Source organism: Homalodisca vitripennis, chromosome 8 (genome assembly GCF_021130785.1).
Source record: "Homalodisca vitripennis isolate AUS2020 chromosome 8, UT_GWSS_2.1, whole genome shotgun sequence".
Classification (NCBI taxonomy): domain Eukaryota; kingdom Metazoa; phylum Arthropoda; class Insecta; order Hemiptera; family Cicadellidae; genus Homalodisca; species Homalodisca vitripennis.
The window spans coordinates 113453554-113472976 of NC_060214.1; the positions used below are offsets into that span (position 1 = coordinate 113453554).

General features: G+C 33.2%; 2 protein-coding genes across 2 annotated transcripts in view; both read right to left on the reverse strand.

Moving 5' to 3' along the window:
- LOC124367925 (zinc finger protein 511) overlaps nucleotides 1–16911 on the reverse strand; it is a 39486-nt gene extending 22575 nt beyond the window's left edge. Inside the window, exons 1-2 of the mRNA XM_046825131.1 lie at nucleotides 16901–16911; nucleotides 13281–13401 (exon numbers count right to left, since the gene is read on the reverse strand). The gene's annotated coding sequence lies outside the window, so the exon portion shown is untranslated. The remainder of the gene's footprint in view (nucleotides 1–13280; nucleotides 13402–16900) is intronic.
- LOC124368330 (40S ribosomal protein S12, mitochondrial) lies at nucleotides 9939–10277 on the reverse strand. Its single transcript, XM_046825605.1, has one exon. The coding sequence runs from the start codon at nucleotides 10275–10277 to the stop codon at nucleotides 9939–9941; it is 339 nt and encodes a 112-aa protein (XP_046681561.1).
- Nucleotides 16912–19423: the final 2512 nt, after the last annotated feature.

Below are 19423 nucleotides of genomic sequence, written 5' to 3' on the forward strand. Positions count from 1 at the left end.
CATATCTTCCTGTTTCAATTACTTATTACAAAGGGAGGTTTCTTAGATTAGTGGGTGTACATTATTTTTTAACCGCGAGGTAAAAAACAGTTCCTTTAAAATTTATTAATATGTTGTTTCCACTAAATATTTAGAATTTTCTATAAACAATCATACATATATGCTATCTTTATCTGATTGTGATAGAATAAAACTTTACTTCAATCAACTTAAAACAGTTGATTTGTCACAATACGGTCTGATTTATTTAAACGTTTTCTTCTGAGAGCCAAGTTTCTTCCATTCTGTAGTGTCCACATTAACCAGTTATATTTCAACAGTTTAATGAATATTTAAAAAAGAGTCTTCAGAATATCTTAACCTACCAGCCAGTCTACATCTTCAATGAATTTATGGATCTTTTGACAACTGATGAAATAAAATTTAGACTGTACGGTTATTTTATTATTATATTTGACGTATTTCTGTGCTTTAAGATCATGTAATAAAGAACTTGACTGTTCTGGGCAACTTTATGGACGCCCAGGAGCGGCACATCACTTACCGCAAATATCGAGATTCTGGTGTGCAAGGGTAATTCGATAGGTCTAGTCTACTACGGGAGATGACTGTTGGAGTTGGTGGGGTTCGTTCCCTAAGTGTCAAAGGTTTTTGCTAGCCTAGATATAAGGGTGTGCCACCCTCTGCCTGCTTTGACTGGAGAGGTTGGTTCAGAGCTGGCCACCCTTTCTTTCGAGGGAACATGACTTGAGATTAGTGCCCTTAATTCTTCCTCATGGATCTCGATAGGAGGCGGTACCTACCCCCAACCTACAAATCCAGAATATCCTGTCATTCCGGAAGCAGCTCAAAGGTCCTTATAGGACTAGGTGCAATCTCTAAGTCTCTTAATTAGTTTAATTTTTACTGTGTGATAAGGTATTTTCAGTGAACTGAATAAACGTGTCTGGAACTGATAAATAGCTGATGTAAACCAGCTATTAAGTTCTATCTGACTTGTTATTGTACGTCTGAGATAGCTCCAGTGGTTAGAGTAGAGAACTGTCCCAAGCATTGGGTACATGGTTCAAATCCCTCCCAGTGACTGAACTTTTTGCACTCTTTATTTAATTTGTTATTCTTTTCTCAGTTGAATAATTGTATTAAAGTAGCTTTACTTATTATTATTTTTATTTATTTATTTAATTATTTTACTAAACTTTGTTTTACTCTGTTTTATTTAAATTTAAAGGATGAAAAGTAAACAAATAAAGCATTCATGTGGAGTTTTGCTTAAAAAATGTTACAAAAAATGTGAAAGCTGTTTTATGCAAAGACAAATGTGCAAAATGGTTTTCATCTTAAGTGTACCGAGCTTAACAGCTGAGGACTATGGGGAAATAAAGAGTTCAAAAGTAAAGTGGAGCTGTGGTGAGTGTAATGAAGATGAAATTTTGGACATGAACATGAAAGATGTAAATGAATTACTGGAACAACAACTACAACATTCTGACCTCCTTATTAAATCTCTACACGAAGACCTCATTAAAGCCCAAGAAGAAATACAGAAATACAAAGATGAAAAAGTTCAGTTGGAACATCTCTTGTTGCTGAAAGTAGAGGAAATAGTTTAAACTTGAAAATAAAATTGTGGAATTTGAGAAAAAATCTGAGGAAACATATGCTACAGTTGTAAAAAAGAAACTTTCGTCAAATAGACTTAGCCTTCCATCAAACCACATTCTTTCTGCCAGACTAAGTAAATTCCCATGAGAAAACTTCAACTAAGACCCTGAGTGAACAGGCATTTTCTAAATGTAAGAAAACAAACCCCCAAGAAAAATATAAGAAAAAAACAAAGGTTGAAATTACAGAAAAAAATATTTTCTCAAATAATATTTATGATGTTTTACGTCAAGACAATGAATGATAATGATGAAGTGGGCTATGTAGTAGACCTAGAACCAAAAGGGAAAATATTAATTTGTTCTGATAGCCATGGTAAGGATCTTGCATGGCACTTAAATAACAAACACTCTCTAAAATTCTGTTGGCTTTGTAAGACCAGTGGCCGAGCTGAACAAATTTTAAACATGGACAATATCAATGGTGAAGTGGTTTCCAAAGAAGATTTTCTAGTTATTATGTGTGGAACAAATGATGTGGCACGGAACGAAGCGGAGGTTTTAATTAACAACATAACAAATACATTAGAAAGTGTGAAAGAAAAAAAGGTAATTCTCGTTGATCTACCAAATAGGTACGATCTCGCTGAGTGGTCTTGTGTGAATAAAGGAAACAAGAAAAACCAATTTAGTGCTAAAAGAACTAAGCAATGGTTTTTGGCAATGTGTCTTTCGTGGAAGCAAGTGTTGCTACAAAGGACATGCACACGAAGCACGGTATGCATTTCAATGCCAAAGGTAAGGACTTGGCTGGCTGGTAAAATTGATGAGGCCGTGAAAAGTTACAGTACTCGACCTCCTTCGGCCATGGACCCGAGCAGCGCAGGAGAACCCAGTACGGAAGACATGTTACAACCTACTGTCGAAACCTTGACGGGAAATGTGCAGCCTCCTCTTCACGGTCATCGAAATAGAAGAACAAACAGACAGCACTCATCCAAACCCCTAACTCTTTTTCATCTTAACATTCAATGTATAAAAAATAAGGTAGATGTTTTAGACTTATATTTTTAGATAGCTATGACTGTGATATCCTAACTCTTAATGAACACTGGTTATTTTTATGAAGAATCTGATTTTATATACTAAATGGTTATCAATTAGCAAGTATTTACTGTAGAGAGAAACCACTCTGTAGGGGCGGCAGCTCAATCTTTGTAAAAGTCGAAAATCCAATATAAAACTGTAGATATTAGTAATTTTTTGTGTTGTCTTTGTTTTTGGAAGCAACAGCTATATATTTAAAGGAGATTGATGTTGTTATAGTTACCATCTAACCGTACTCCAAAGAGTAATATTTTTAGTTTCTTTGATTATTTGGAGTCTTTAATGATATATTTAAATAAAAATTTTGCAACTGTGATACTAACAGGTGATTTTAATGTAGATGTAAGAAAAGATTCTTCTGAAAAATTTACTTTTTTGAATTTATTAAGATCATTTAATATGTATTGTCCATAATTTTGATACAACTAGAGAAGATGCTTGCCTTGACAATGTTGTTAGTAATTTAAGCAAAAACAAAAGTAAAATGTCAAGTTATCGAACCAAATGTATCTGATCATGCTGGTATATACACAGAGTTTTATGAGTTGCATTTTTTCAAATACAGTACCAGACAAAAATATTCTTAAAAGAAAAGTGAGAGATCTGTCTTTTGGTGCCATTGAAGGTTTGAACATAGACTGAATCAGACTGACTGGTGGCAGCTTACTTTTTTTCAAACTGTTGACGATGCTTTTGATTTTTTTATACAAATATTAACAAGTTCACTTAAAGAAATGCTGTCCTGTTAAAGATGTCAAAATCAAAAGTAGAAATAGACCAAAGGTTGACTGGTTTACACCTGAACTATATAAACTTAGAAATATAGTAACAGTGTTTTATGATAGATTCAAGATAAGTAAAGGCACAGAAAATGAAGCTGAACACAAAAAAATGTATATAGAAATAAAAAAGATGTATAAAAATAGAATTAAGGAAGAAAAAAAACGATTAGCCACTGACAGATATATTATGAGAGCTCCAAATAAATGTAAAGCTGCTTGGAGTATAATAAAAAAAGGAAATTCATTGTAAGAAAGAAAGCGTTGAAGAATTAAATAAAACCTGATGACTTTAATGAATTATTTTATAAATATAGATAGTACTACACATTTGAAGCAAAATAATTTTGACACTGCTATTGAGCTTTTGAGTAATTATTTATCTAGATTTAATAAATGCTAGTAAAACATTCCAATTAAATTGTAATAACCGAATTTGAAATTATAAAATATGTATCTAAGTTGAGTGGGTCCAAAAAGTGAAGATTATTTTGGTTTTTCTAATAAAATCATCAAGGATATTATACCCTACATAGTAAAACCATTGACATTTTCTATTCAACTGGATGTTATCTGAGGGGATTTTTTCCTAAAGCACTGAAATGTTCCAAAGTAGTACCAGTATATAAGAAGGGCAGCAAGGCAGATCCTGCTAGTTACCGTCCCATTTCTTTGGTTCCCATACTGAGTAAGATTTTTGAGTGTTGTTTAAAAGACCAATGTATGATTTCTTTTCTCAAAACAATTTTGCTCTGTAAAGAACAATATGGATTTATAAAAAATCAAATACTGTGAAAGCAATAGGAAAAATTTGTGGAAAACATTTTAAATAATTTTGAAGAAAAAGATTATATCATCTGCAACATTGATAGATTTAAGTAAAGCGTTTGACTGTATTAATCATGAGTTGTTGTTAAAAAAGTTGTTTAGTTATGGCATAAAACATAAAGCATTACAATTAATTGTCATCTTATTTAATCTGACAGGAAAACAGATGGTTGTCCAGGGGAGAACAAGTCCAATTTCAGAACAGTGAAATTGGGAGTTCCGCAAGGCTCTGTTTTGGGACCTTTTCTGTTTATTGTTGCAATCAATGATTTTTCATCTAGCCTACCTTGTAATTCTGTTTTGTACGCGGATGATACTACTCTTTTAAACTGTAATAAAGACTCACAAATCTTAAAATCTGATCAAGAATGTTCATTTAAATTAGCTCTAGAATGGTTTAAAGCAAATGGGTTGGCAGTGAATCATAATAAAACTGAATATTTAAACATTATCTCTACACAATAATACTAAATACAGTAATGATTCTGTTAAGTTTATTGGGTGTTATCCTAGATAGTAAATTAAGCTGGCAACATCATGTTAATTATTTATGTACTAAACTATCTAGAGTTATATACCTAATTATGTAAACTAAGGAATACTGTTACTCAGAGATGTTGATAACTGCTTATTATGCATTTTTTCCACTCACACTTGAGGTATGGTGTGACTCTTTGGGGAAACAGTTCCAGTGCCAAAAAAAATATTTTTATGGCAAAAAAAGCTATTAGGATTTTAAAAAATGTTTCTAAACAAGAATCTTGTTCACCTTTTTTTAAAGAACTTCAAATTATGACCTTGCCAAGTTTATACATCTACTGCTCATTACTTGATGTAAAAGAAAATTTGAATAGTTTCATAAATAGACAAGATGTTCATACACACTGCACAAGAAAAAAGTATTTACTTCGATCTACCCCCAGTCAGACTCGAAAAGACCAAAAACAGCCAGATATTTTTCAGTATAAAATTATTTAATAAATTACCAGAGAAGGCATGGAATGTTACACTTAATAATTTTAAAGTTACCATTGCAAAGTGGCTGAAAAATAAAGCTTTTTACACTGTTGAAGATTACCTAGCCTGTGATATTTAGCTCATTTAAGTTTTTTAATCCCATTGTTAATTTAAGATTAGGATTGTTAGCACATAATGTATAGATTTTTAAATTATTTAATTGTAATTTTATTGTTTTTATTTACATTTTATATTATTGTTATTTAGTTCTAGCTGGCAATACTGTATTTTGTCCTATAACTGTGCCCTAGACTAAAGATTAGATTAAAGTAGGCTATATAATATGTTGACTTTGTCTATTGCATAATATGTATTGTGCTTAATGACAATAAAATATCTTGAATCTTGTCATAAGAGAACAAAAGATAAAAAAATTACGTTTTAATTTCTTGAAAAATTAAGGATTGACTCATTTTAATTTATTGCCTTTTGTCCAGTTAAGAAGATTCTTGATCCATACACATTAGCTATAACGATTATTCAAATCTTAGCAAACCAAAACTTTGTTATTAGTGTTACATTCCAACATTAAAATTTTGATGTGATTTATTTATTTTTACAACCTATACTAGTATTTTTACCCCAGGACAACTCTCTCCTGGCTAGTCAAGTTCATATAAATGTAATATTTTTAGAGAAACTTACACATATTAATTGTATAAGATAATTGTTTTATATTTTCACTTAAAAAAGGAAAATTTTAACTCCTTAACGGTTTTATTTTTTTACCTAAAAATATGTTGTTTTGCTGAAATTTCACCTGTATTTTTACACAGACAGGTTTTTAGAGTTTAGATATATCCTTTTATAATTTTTTATACATCTTCCACTAAGTCATTTTCACTGTCCGTGCTCCTGTCATCACGTAAAGGAAGCCAATGGCACAATAAACACTCGAAATAAAACCATAATATACTCCAGGACGCGTGAAACGCAACAACACGTGGTAGCTGTCTCCAGTGTGTGACTTCGGAGAACTCACCAAGGTGCAAACACTCATGACATAGGACTAAGGAAGTGCTGACATCTACTAGAAAATGTCAGAACTACTTGCACGATGTGCGGTTGTCATAGAAATGCTTCTGGCTCAATCTTACGACATTCAACAGAATAAAACAGGAACAATATGATGATGCATGATATTAAATCAGTAGCACACTTTTACGCAATCGCTATGAACATTTTGAATCTTGAATTTAGCTCCGGTTCACCTTCTTTTCATTGCAGCGTCTGGTATCTGACACTGTCTCAGACTTGACTCCTAGAATCTGGAGTCCTGTATGTCTGAAGAGATCCAAATAACGTTGGTGACGAAGAAGCTCAAAATGAACATTTACATCGTTTCGACATCAGAGACACCTAGACAACAAGATACAACAATATAGTGTAATCTAGGTGAAGTGGCAGTCTCATCACGTGGACAGGTTCATTTTGAGCTTCTTTGTCGCCGACTTTTATTTGGATCTCTTCAGATGTACATGACTTGAGATTCTAAGAGTCAAATCTGAGACAGCATCAGATACCAGACGCTGCAATAAAAAGAAGGTGAACTGGATCTAAATTCAACATTCAAATTGAATCAACCCTTCCAACCATAGCAACATTATGTGTTACAAACATAATATTACGTCATAACATAAAAAACTGTGAAGGGGTGAAAGAACAGAATTTCCATAAAATTTTTCGGTTTCGGTGTCTTACTTGTTTTAAACTCTTAATGAGTTATAAATAGTTATATCTATAGGATATAAAATCCAAACTACAGGAAACAATCTACAATCTCATGCACATACAATATACCGAGTTGGCTAAATTTTCTTTAATATTTAGTTACTTTCTCAGAATATCCATGAAAAAATATGTCATCACTATTGTCTAAATATAGGCAGGATATGTGTTTCTCATTGGTAAATGGCCTGTCCAACTTAGATACTTATCGCAGAAGCAATAAATGCCAGAATATCTTATAAGGCACACCTCAAACGCATGACTGACAAAAATTATTACATTAACAATTTTACACTTTTTACTCAAACATCTGAAAATAAATCTTCCTAGGATAAATAGTCCTGAGCCCCGAGCCAATTTGCATTGTATAAGCACAAAACTTGATTTTTCTTGGAATCGACAAAGCAATTCTTAGACAATACAAGATAACTTTTTCTCAGATCATATTATTTTACACTTTTTACTCAAACATCTGATAATAAATCTTCCTAGGATAAATAGACCTGCAGTCCCAAGCCAATTTGCATTGTATAAGCACAAAACTTGATTTTTTTCGAATCGACAAAGCAATTCTTAGACAATACGAGATAACTTTTTCTCAGATCATATTATTTTACACTTTTTACTCAAACATCTGATACTAAATCTTCCTAGGATAAATAGACCTGAGTCCCAAGCCAATTTGCATTGTATAAGCACAAAACTTGATTCTTCTTGGAATCAACAAAGCAATTCTTATTAGACAATATGAGATGATAATTTTTTCTCAGATCATTATAATTTTTATATTATAATCATTACTTTTAGCTTGAAAATCTTGAAATGAACCATTAGACACATAAATAGATGTTAAAACAGAGTCGGCTAACCATATACAGACCCTTAAAGCCCACTGTCAGCCTCTTTACTATTATTGATGTGTCTGACAGCCATCTTTACTATTATTGATGTGTCTGATAGCCAATTTTAAGTGTGTCAATGTGTATCATATTACAGCTGCCAAGCATCATGTAGCAAAGCAGCCGTTTGGCACTTGGTAACACGGGTGTGGCAGTTAAGGAGTTAAGAAAAATTCCTCTATCGAATCAGTGCAAACTAACACGTGACTTCTAGACTAGATATCACTTTTAACTCTCAATATTATCACCTGAAGATCTGATCTACCTACCTTTCACTGACAAAGAAAATCTAGAAACCACAACATAAAGTTAAAAGTTTCATACCCAAATACCCTCAACAAAAGTACTAAAACAATCAACACGTCCCATCATAGTTATGTGTAGAAATTAGGTATGTTTTCTCTAAACCTTTATTCAATTTAATAATCTGTCACTGATGGAAGGCCATATCCCACAGCACTAAAGTTGCAAAGATACACCCAAAATAGAAGACTACAAAACAATGACAAATATTTATTTCCCCCCGCTTATTAGATTTATCGCCATCACTAAAATTATCCAAGTTTCTGTAAATGAAAAACAAAGTTTTAACTTTGACTTGTCTGCAAATTTGGGCAAATACGATATAAAATCAGTTGCCAGACCAACCACCTGACCATATTTGGTCGAGGTATTTATTCTTGGATTGTAGTAATTGTCAAAATTACAGTACAGTAAGAACAAACATTCATTATTTATTTATTATTATTATTAAGGACCATCTGTCAGGTCCTTAATAATAATAAATAAATAATGAATGCACTGATCAGGAGTAAAAGAATGAGATGGATGGGCCATGTTGCCCGTAGGGGAGAAGATAAAATGATAAAGAAGGTGTGGCGAGGGGAACCAGAGGGAGTGAGGCCATTGGGCAGACCTAGGATGCGATGGAGAGATCAGGTGGAGAAGGATTTAAGAACGATTCGCGCTACACTGGAAGTGGCTCAAGATAGAGGAAGTTGGAGAGACATTGTTGGCGAGGTCAAAAACCATCTGGGTTTCGAGTGGCCACAGGAGTAAGAGTAAGAGTAAGTAAGGACCTGACAGAGCCTTCTTAAAATCGTGTCATTGTCCATCAGTATGTGAGACAAATCTTTATAGAAATGTCCTAAAGACGTAAAACTTGATAGTACATACCTTTCCAAAGAATTAACTATAGTATGACGTAAGCCTAGACGTTTAGTTTTATTATTCATTAACAATGCAAAGAGATGTCAATTAAAATTTTAATAGCTCTAATTTTCTATATTCATCTGAAGTTTAAACAATATATCTCAGGCCTAAGTGGATTAAGCAGTTTATTCGATACAGCCCAGGCTTGTAATGATATCTCATATAGTACAAGAAAATTATATCTGGTGCACACTTAATATAATGACTGGTTAATTCAGCTCGGCCAATAAGGTAAATATTAAATTAGATACAATATAATTTACTTGTTTCAAAATGTAAATTATTTATTACAATTAATAAATCTGTATAAGAATACATCTCATAGTCTAAATAAAGACATTAAACATAATTTGTTATAAATATTAATTAATTACATCAACTGGGAAATTAGAACTGTATTTAAATTTGATATTTTTGTTATAACAAAACAAAATTGTTATAACTCAAAAGCAACCTCTGACACTTAATTTTTGTTAAACAACTCTATGGAACTTCTGCTTTCTTAATTTCTACAAATTTAAAACAAAAGGTGTTATGTGTACAATACACATCAATTGGTCTTAACTTTGTACAAACAATAACAACTCAACTAAATATATATATACATTTGGTGATACATACAAGATTATGGCTATTACTATTCCACTATAAAAAATAAACACTGTACTTGCTTTTATTAAAATTATTTTTAACAATAGAAGAAATTAGGTAAGAAACTCAAAACACAACTAAATTAAATTCACTCTAACAGTGCTGACAGAGTGTTACTTCTGCGGTTGTTTGATCACATGGCCGAGATCGTACTTTCCACGGACGCACTTGATCTTCACTCCGGGCACATCCTTGAGCCGACCTACTCTCACAAGTACCACATTGTGTTCCTGTAGGTTGTGTCCGATGCCAGGTACATACGCAGTCATTTCCTTTCCCGTGGAGAGTCGCACCAACACGCACTTCCGGTTGGCCGAGTTAGGTTTCTTGGGCTTCTTGATGAGCGTCTTGAGAACCACACCCTTAGCAAACGGCTTGTCGCCCAGAGGGTTGCGGTTGGGTCTCAGCTTGCGATGAGGGCCGTGCTTGTGCATCCACATGAGCGACGCCATCCCCCGACACCACACTGCACAGACAGTCACATCACTCTCACTTACACTGTAGACAGATCTACTAATTCTTAGTCTTACACTTAAGGAGTGAAAGTCAAGAATTTGGAAAAATGAGGTGAGATCACTATTTTCTCTTGTTGTCTGGACATCCTTGTGTTATTCATTTTCAAATCAGGCACTAACGAAGAAGCTGTTAGCTTTGGCAAATGGAGTGTTGGGAGAAGAGATTCAGTAATATCAACTAAATTAGACTGTTAATTCCCCTGTTTCTTTAGAGACAACTCTATCCTCTAATCACACGATTTTTTAATTAACACTTTCACTGCCAACAACATCATTTGACGTTGGGCATGGAATTCTTTAGACTGCCGACAAAGGCTTTTGACGGCATTGACTTTTCCTGTAATAAAAATGCATTTAAACGTTATGATCTATGAAATAATGTTGGCAGTCATCCGGAATATCGGGAAAAAGTGGTTTGTTACGAACTTGTCATCGCGTCACAGTGGCTGTTTGATGTCGTCGTCTGCATTGTTATTGATTTGCTTGCTATTACTTTAGTTTACGATTGTTTTGTAAGTAAATACAACAAATCGTGACAGTATTGAAGACAATCAAGTGACTATGAAAGTGATGATTTATTCCAAGAAGACACAGATAATGATCCTGAATTTACTACTGATGGACTTGTTGACACTGTTTTTCACTAAAAAAAAAAAAAAAAAAAATCAGCATAATAGTAATATAAACTTGTATCCTAGTGTTTTATAAATAAATGGTTAGTTAAAAAATTGTACAGTTTTTCTTTATTTCCAGCTTGTAATTAAGATTTGGTACTTTGGGATTATACCGACCACACCAGTATGAAGAACACAAAAATAAAAATTTATAGAAACAAACATAATAGAACGAAAAAACAACTCTTTAATTACAAAATTACAACGATTATCAATTGTTAGTGGGGTCAGATTCCGTTATATGCCCCCAACGCTTAAACTTTTTTCAATGAACTTAGAACGTTATAAAACAATGTAGTTGAGTAACAGAAGTAACATTCCATCAATCAACAAGCATTTCCAGGTATTATGATCGGTATTGTTGTCGCTGTTATCTTATCTTTCTCGAGAATCCCGATTACGGCACACGCGGTATCACATGATTATTTAAGTTTTTTGCACGGTACATAATTGCCTTTCCATTACAATTCAGTTTATATTTCTGATCAGCCCCTCTAGAATTTGATATTTTACTGATAGGTACTATCTCGAGAGATGTTTTTCTTTCGTTGACATCAGTGCGGGGCAGCCGAAGCCCGCGCTGATGGCCGGAGGCACTCGTATTTTGGATGGCGGAGTATGATCACGAATAAAAACAAGTTTTGTGTGTTTTTTTCAATAAAGAGTTTAGTTTTTGTTTGATTTTGTTGAACTTTTGTGTTTGGAGAAATGTAGGGGTAAAACACGGAAGTACAACAAAGTGACGCACCAGCTGAATGGGCGGCGAGACTCTGCAATCACGTTATCTACTAGACCGCTCGACTTTGACCTCTGTCTGAGGATGGGGAGGGGTTTGCGATAAGACAATTCCTGTTTTATATTGACGAAATATTGTTCTACGCTAATCTAGTAATCAGTAGAAGCAAAATGTCAAATAACGATTCATGTCTGGGTGTGGTCGGTATAATGCCAAAGTACAGAAGATTTTTATTATGGCCCTGGAACAAGCAGGTTATGGCCCCACAACAACTAAATTTAAACTTAAGTGGATTTCAAATGTAAAGATTTGTAGCTATAGTGACAGTAATTAAAATACTGAATACAGTAAATAATAATGAGAAATATATTTATGTTATAGACTGACTAGTCATGGTGAAATTTTTGGACAACTTTTTATTTTTTACAAAAAACACTATATTTTTATGTTTTAAAACATGGCTTTCTATTTGAAAATATTTATGCATGAGCATTTGTGTAGAAAGAGGAAGAACTCAGCTCAGAAAAAATTTAAGCCTCATGGTTTTGTTATAATAAAATTGGTTAAAAAATTATTAAAAAAGGGTGGCAGTGCAAGAACGTTTTAAAATGAGGAGGCGTCAGTGAAAGTGTTAATAACCTGTTAATAAAAACATTTAACCTTAAATTGTTACAGGGCATCATCACTCATTCTACACATTGTTAAGTTTACTTGGTATCTTTGAAATATAAAATACTCTTGAGGAAATCCTTCTAGAAATCTGTTCAACTTCAACTTAAACAACATTTATAAGTTAATTCAATATTGAGCCATAACTTTTTTTTATGTGCCTAAAAATTATTGTAAAAAATTATTTTCTACAATTTATGGACATTGTTTGCCTGTCTGGGTGATAACTCTTGATAATAAGGTCCCAGAGACTTAAAACTTTGTACTTAAGTTCTTCTTGGTCAATGCCAGAACTCTATTTTAGTCATAAAATAAAAGGGCAGTCCGCCCGTCTTTGTGCTACCTCTTTCATTAACTTCCGTCGGGTCCTTTGATATTCTGTTGCAACTGTTTATTTGTAACAAAATTTAATGTTTTTAAAGTAAAAAAGTACGATTATATATAATCCTCTATGTTTTTCATACAGAATTGAGTGTAAAAACACTACGCGCTCGGTTGCTATGATAGTGGAATGACTTTGTTTCTGGTTTACATTTCGGTTCAAAATTATAAATAGTTTTTAGATATTCAACTATCATTATAAAAAAATAAAAACACTAAAAACAAAAACTAAAAAAAATTAATAGATATAAACAAATACAAAAAGTATACATATATTATACATATGTATAATAGATTATCATACCAAAACATGCAAAATATAAATATAACATGTAAAAGAACTCTAACCATTAACTAACAAAGCAGAAAAAATTCAAACACTGAATAATTGATATGAATAAATGATAGTAAATAGAACAAACAATAAAACCAATAAATACTGTACAAATAAATAATTACAGATAGAGCAATTGTACTTACTTTGTAGAGGAGAAACTTGAGAAGTGACGTTTAATGTATTTACTAAAGGAAGAGTTGGAAGTTTTGGTTTCTTGAATAAACTTGAGATTGTAGAGAAGATCTGATTTCGAATGTAATTCATCTACAACATAAACACATCAATATTTAAGTGTAGTTTCTTGTTAAAACTGAACACACTTATTCTAATCTTCAAGATCTTAATCCTACAGTTAGTGTCATATTTTCGTTGTCAATACTGTCACCATGTTAATTACAAAACTGCAGTCTTGTTTTAATTTTTTTTTTAATACAAGCATTGTCTAAATTATTGAGAATACTGGTATTATTTTTATGGTACTTTTGAATTATCTGAAGGCCACTCTGTTTCTATCTACTACTTATTATCAGATTTAGATAAGGTTATCATAAATATGTTACTAATTAGGCTGCAGTTTAATAAGCGTCCAACACTTGGAATTATCGATATTTATGATTATCAAATCATCGATATTAATGAGTAACGATATATTTCCTTAAACCAAATTACATTATAGGTATTTCAAATTACAGTATATTTCAGCTGTTTTTATATCTTAAAAATTAATACTTTTATGATGAATAAAATAGTATCTACATCTTTTACAAAATGTAACAAAAGAAACAGTGTAACATTTAGCCTACTTACTTACTATTGCCTGACACCTTGTACACACACAAATAAAACATGTACATCGCCATTGTTACGGCCAGCCACTACAGATGGGCAGTATTAATGATCGTAACAGGTTTATCAGTACCCATTACTGGGATACTGTTACTTCAGTAACAGCTGGGCTGAAAGATTTGGCATTCTCATAACGACTTCATGGTATTAGGTTACCCAGTAACTGCTGAGGTGATTTGGTGTAAGCAATAACGCTAGGAATGGGAGTATTACGCTATGGAATGTTATTACACGATGTAAGTAGCTTTAGATTAGGTAATATCATATCAATGTATTACTTGTAGTACCAAAGTTAAAGATAACCTTTACAAGCGCTCATGTGATTTGAGTTTAAATTTTGGTACTACTAGCCTAAACCCGCGGCTCCGCTCGCGTGGCAGTAGAGAGGGCTACATCAATCAAGCATCGAAAAGAAATACTAATTTTATTATACGTTTTTCCAATTAATTTATTGCTCTACTAATACATCGTAGCATATCATAAAATCTATTATAAAAGTTTCCGTTTATCAAAAATTTGACATTTGTGACACGTTGTAAATGTCAAAAAATGTTTGTTTACATAGAAACGTCAAAAATATTTATGTTTACTTAGTTACTGTCAAAAATAACAACAATTTTTTGTCGCATTATATATGTTTACAAAGAACAGCTGATTAAAAATTTGAAAAGACTCTTTCACTTAATAACATATGTTTGCTGCAATGCATTTCTTCTTACGGGTATTTCTGTAACCAGTGGGGCGGAATCCTGAATCGGGAAAGGGATAAAAAGTATCCTATAACCTTCTACAGATCAAGACGAACAAATTAAAAAAAAAAATTAGGCGAATCCGTCCAGCCGTTTGTGAGTGATGCTGTTACACACGAACAGTTTCATTTTTATATATATAGATCACGAGGATGTTTTCTTTTTTCACCAGCTGAGTACAGGGGATGCGAAACCTACAATGATGGCCATGGGAATTTTCAATCGGTACTTTCCCAACCTCAGATCACATCCTTGATTTCGGTGGCGCCTGCCACACCGCACTTCTAGCATAAAAGAAAAACATTCCTCAGAATAGTAACTAAATTCAAGCTCAGATCACGTGAGTGCTCATACACATGTAATTTTGGTCTCAAATTACTTGCAACTCAGTGAAGTAATTAAAGTAACAGCATTATGCTAATACTGAGATTAGATTGGCTGGTAACATGTTATGATGGTGACAGGTTACATGAATGTAACACCTCAACACACTATTTCGTAATAGGTTATTGACAGATAATAGTATTGCCCATCTCTATCGGCCATTACTCAAATACCATACATACATGATTTAACTTTGAATTAATTTGCAACAATAATGCTGAACTGAATTATATTACAAAGTTTGGTACTTTGGGATTATACCGACCACACCAGTATGAAGAACACAAAAATAGAAATTTATAGAAACAAACATGATAGAACGAAAAAACAACTCTTCAATTACAAAATTACAAACTTACAAGCATTTCCAGGTATTGTGATCGGTATTGTTGTCGCTGTTATCTTATCTTTCTCGAGAATCCTGATTACGGCAGGCCGCGCGGCATCACGTGATTTGCACGGTACATAATTACCTTTCCATTACAATTCAATTTATATTTCTGATTAGCCCCTCTAGAATTTGATATTTTACTGATAGGTACTATCTCGAGGGATGTTTTTCTTTCGTCGACATCAGCGCGGGGCAGCACCGAAGGTGCTGCCGAAGCCCGCGCTGATGGCCGGAGGCACTCGCATTTTGGGTGGCGGAATGTGATCAAGAATAAAAACAAGTTTTGAGTGTTTTTTTAAATAAAGAGTTTAGTTTGGTAAATGTTTGTTTTTGTTGAATTTTTGTGTTTGGAGAAATGTAGAGGTAAAACACGGAAGTACAACAAAGCGATGCACCAGCTGAACGGGCGGCGAGACTCTGCAATCACGTTATCTACTAGACGCTCGACTTTGACCTCTGTCTGAGGATGGGGAGGGGTTTGCGATAAGACAATTCCTGTTTTATATTGACGAAATATTGTTCTACGCTAATCTAGTAATCAGTAGAAACGAAATGTGAAATAACGATTCATGTCTGGGTGTGGTCGGTATAATCCCAAAGTACCCAAAGTTTTAAGATTGTATTATAGTAAAGCTATATTTTTATATCTAAAAGAAATATACGTATTTTAGATTATAGAAAATAATACAACTTTAATCATACAAAGTTTGAGCAGCGCAGTACTTACAATTACTTTACACGGTGAACAAGTCTGGCAGAATTTAAATTAATCTAATTGATATTTGAATCCATTTGAGTGTTGGGTGCTTAACATACTGCAGCCAATAGTAGTGCTTAAGGAAAAGTTAGCCTTTATTCGCTCACATGATCTGAGCTTGAATTTGAGTACCATTTCGAGGAATGTTTTTCGTTTGTAGCCATATGTGCGTAGTGGCAGCACCACCGGCATTTCGAATTTGTACTTTTTTGATGTTTAGATTGCTAGATCATCTGGCACTTGATTTGAGGCCGGGAAAGTATTGATTGGCCATCAATGCACCCATCTAGTGAAAAAAGGACACATCCCTCAAGATAGTACCTAAATTCAAGCAAGGAACTTCAACCCTTTCTATTTATAAAACATACATATGTATTTACCTACTTATATAGCCGAATAACAAATAGTAGATAGGGATAAATGCCGCAATTGTTGAGATAAATAAACTGTAATTTATCGAATTATTAATTTGATGAAATCAATTGAAACTTCAATAAAAACAACCCAATAACGACTGTATGCTGCTTATAGTCTATCTTAGTTCAGCTATTATTTTATTTGTAAAAGAACAATATTTTGGCCATGTGTTTATATCAATGTGAATTTATGTAACAAAGCAGTATAAAACTTACTTACTTCTTACTAGTTTGAAGGGTGAACATGTCTGACAGCTTTAACAAAATGCTCGAACGGATCATCACCATTTAGCATCACTTCACGTCGATACATGTACTCTGCGAGACGATCAGCAATGCAGTCACTCCTGAGTCCTGGTTTTAATGTAGCTCTCCAATTGGATTTCATTGTATAAGGTTTTGCAGAAGGCAGTGGTTCAACAAAGTTCTTTCGATTGACAATAAAATGGTCATTTCCTTTTGTATTTAGACCAAAAAAGCCTTTCCACAAATTTGTGACTATGGTGGTTCCTGGTTTAACGTGCTTCACTACTAATGGGATAAGTGACTCAGCATTCCATTTATTTTCTGGACAAACCTCTAAACGGAACCTACCGTCTCTTCTTTCTCTTTGGGACATGTCTACATTTGTTTTTATTTCCATTATGCCAACTATGAACGTACCCTGTACTAATTTTCCATACTTAAACTTTTTCTTCCCAATCTCTGTCCCATCAACTTCTACTATAACTCCTTCACCACCTAACAACTCTTCATTTTCAAATTTGTCCCCTAACCATAAAAAACAAATTTCCCTACAATGTGATAACCAATCTGCTATGGTATTTCTGCTCGCACTGACGCCATTAGAACTGCATTCATGTACTAAGAAATCATAGTTGGTTATGTTCATACTGAAATAGTACATAATTTTTACTATATTTATCAAACCAAATTTTGAATCTTCAAAAAAAGTGTTTACTAATGCGTTTTGATTAATATCATGGTTGTTTTTACTTTTCTTGCAACGAAACCTTACTTGGTTTCCACCTCTAACCCTAGTTTTCATCTCATCATTACAAACGGGACACTTTGGATTTAAAGGTGCAAGTTCATTTTCTTGTAGCCATTTAAAACACTCTTCTGTATCTAAGAACACATTTTGACACAAAAATTGCATGTTGATTGCCATTTTACTTGCAGTCATTACTCACCACACAAATGACAATATTGTTATTCAATATAATAAAAACAGCTGGCACTAACTAAATAATAATGGGCAAATATTTACGATTTTGCATTTGATAGTTTAGATTTTATAACATATCATTTCACTGATTTGATTGTCATGTTGGTCGCCTATTGTACTGCAGCAAAAACACTAACACTTGCAAAATTTAATAATACATTTTACTTCTCAAATGTAAATTTATTTTTATATAGGCCTAGAATTGATAGAACACTACTTAGATGAACAAAAGTGGTAGATTATTATAATTCTACTCACTTCCATAAATATTTGACGCCGTAGGCTAATGTCTTCATTAACTAATAACATATATCACTCATATTTTATTTGTGGTGGTCTCAAAACTACTATTATAAAATTGTTAGTATCTCACTTTTTCTATACAAGCCTATTAGATTTCACTAACCTCGACCACATTGATTTTCTCAATTCTGCAACTTTTCTCACAAACTCACTACAGTTCACTGAGTTCAGAGTTGTCCTTCCTTCCACCAGGCACCAACTGTCGATGAAGAACAAGAACAAGAAAATCTAGATCCAACATGGTAGAAACATTTTCCAGTGCATCTACAAGCAAAACAGGCGTATAACACCACATCCCGTGAAATTAACAAGTAATCATATTGATCTTTCACAGTTCTTCTTGCTTGTAACATTTTTTCGATTTTTAATAAATTGCCAATTATTAATGGTTCTAACTTACTAGTAGAAAGGTAAAATTTTGTTTACCTATCATTTTGACCTTCGAAACAGCCAACATTTTTCCATCTGAAGTCGTCGTAGGTTTGACCTTTGATATCTAAGGTCTACACCTATCTGAAGGTATCCACAGATCGAAACAGCCTTGTGCTCAGTACTTTCAGAAACACATGATGAGAGTAGTAATCACTTCGTTTCGGATGTATTCTTGATCCTCGAGCGCAATTCATCCAACAGGGTCAAAGAGTAAAGGCTCAAACCAATTGATAATGTTTCAAATTATTAATATATGCTTAGCCTGTAATGACTACATTGTCAGTAACATTGTAAACTCTGATTATAGAGTGAAAGTTCATGATTACCAAATATCGGACTATTACTTTTTGAGTATTAAACTGTACATTTTGTGTAAATACAAACCAGACACTAACATTAATGTGGGTCCTGATCAAACAAGTTTTCGATCTCTTCAACTATTGAAGGTCTTAAACTTTAAACAGTCCTTAAATGGCTTCGATTGTGCTAGTTTATTAAGTGGCCTCAACTGGGAATATATGTTTAATACATTTAATGACATATTTCTTTATTTAAATATATTTTCCTGAGAAACATGCCAAAAACTAAATGCCAAGAATGGTATACAGCAGAGTTGGCAGCATTTAAAGATGAGCGCCTTTAAAAGGTCTTGTATTACTGGTCTACTCGCCGACAGAGTAAAGTAAGTAAGTAAAGTAAAAATGTCTTATTTAACCAGGCGAAGTTAGGGCTAAGAAGCCCTCTCTAACTTAACCTGGGGACAAATGGCTTAAAGGTGAC

Bases quoted from the DNA above. Each gene is read 5' to 3' on its own strand.
- LOC124368330 (XM_046825605.1), bottom strand. From the start codon at position 10,277: ATGGCGTCGCTCATGTGGATGCACAAGCACGGCCCTCATCGCAAGCTG.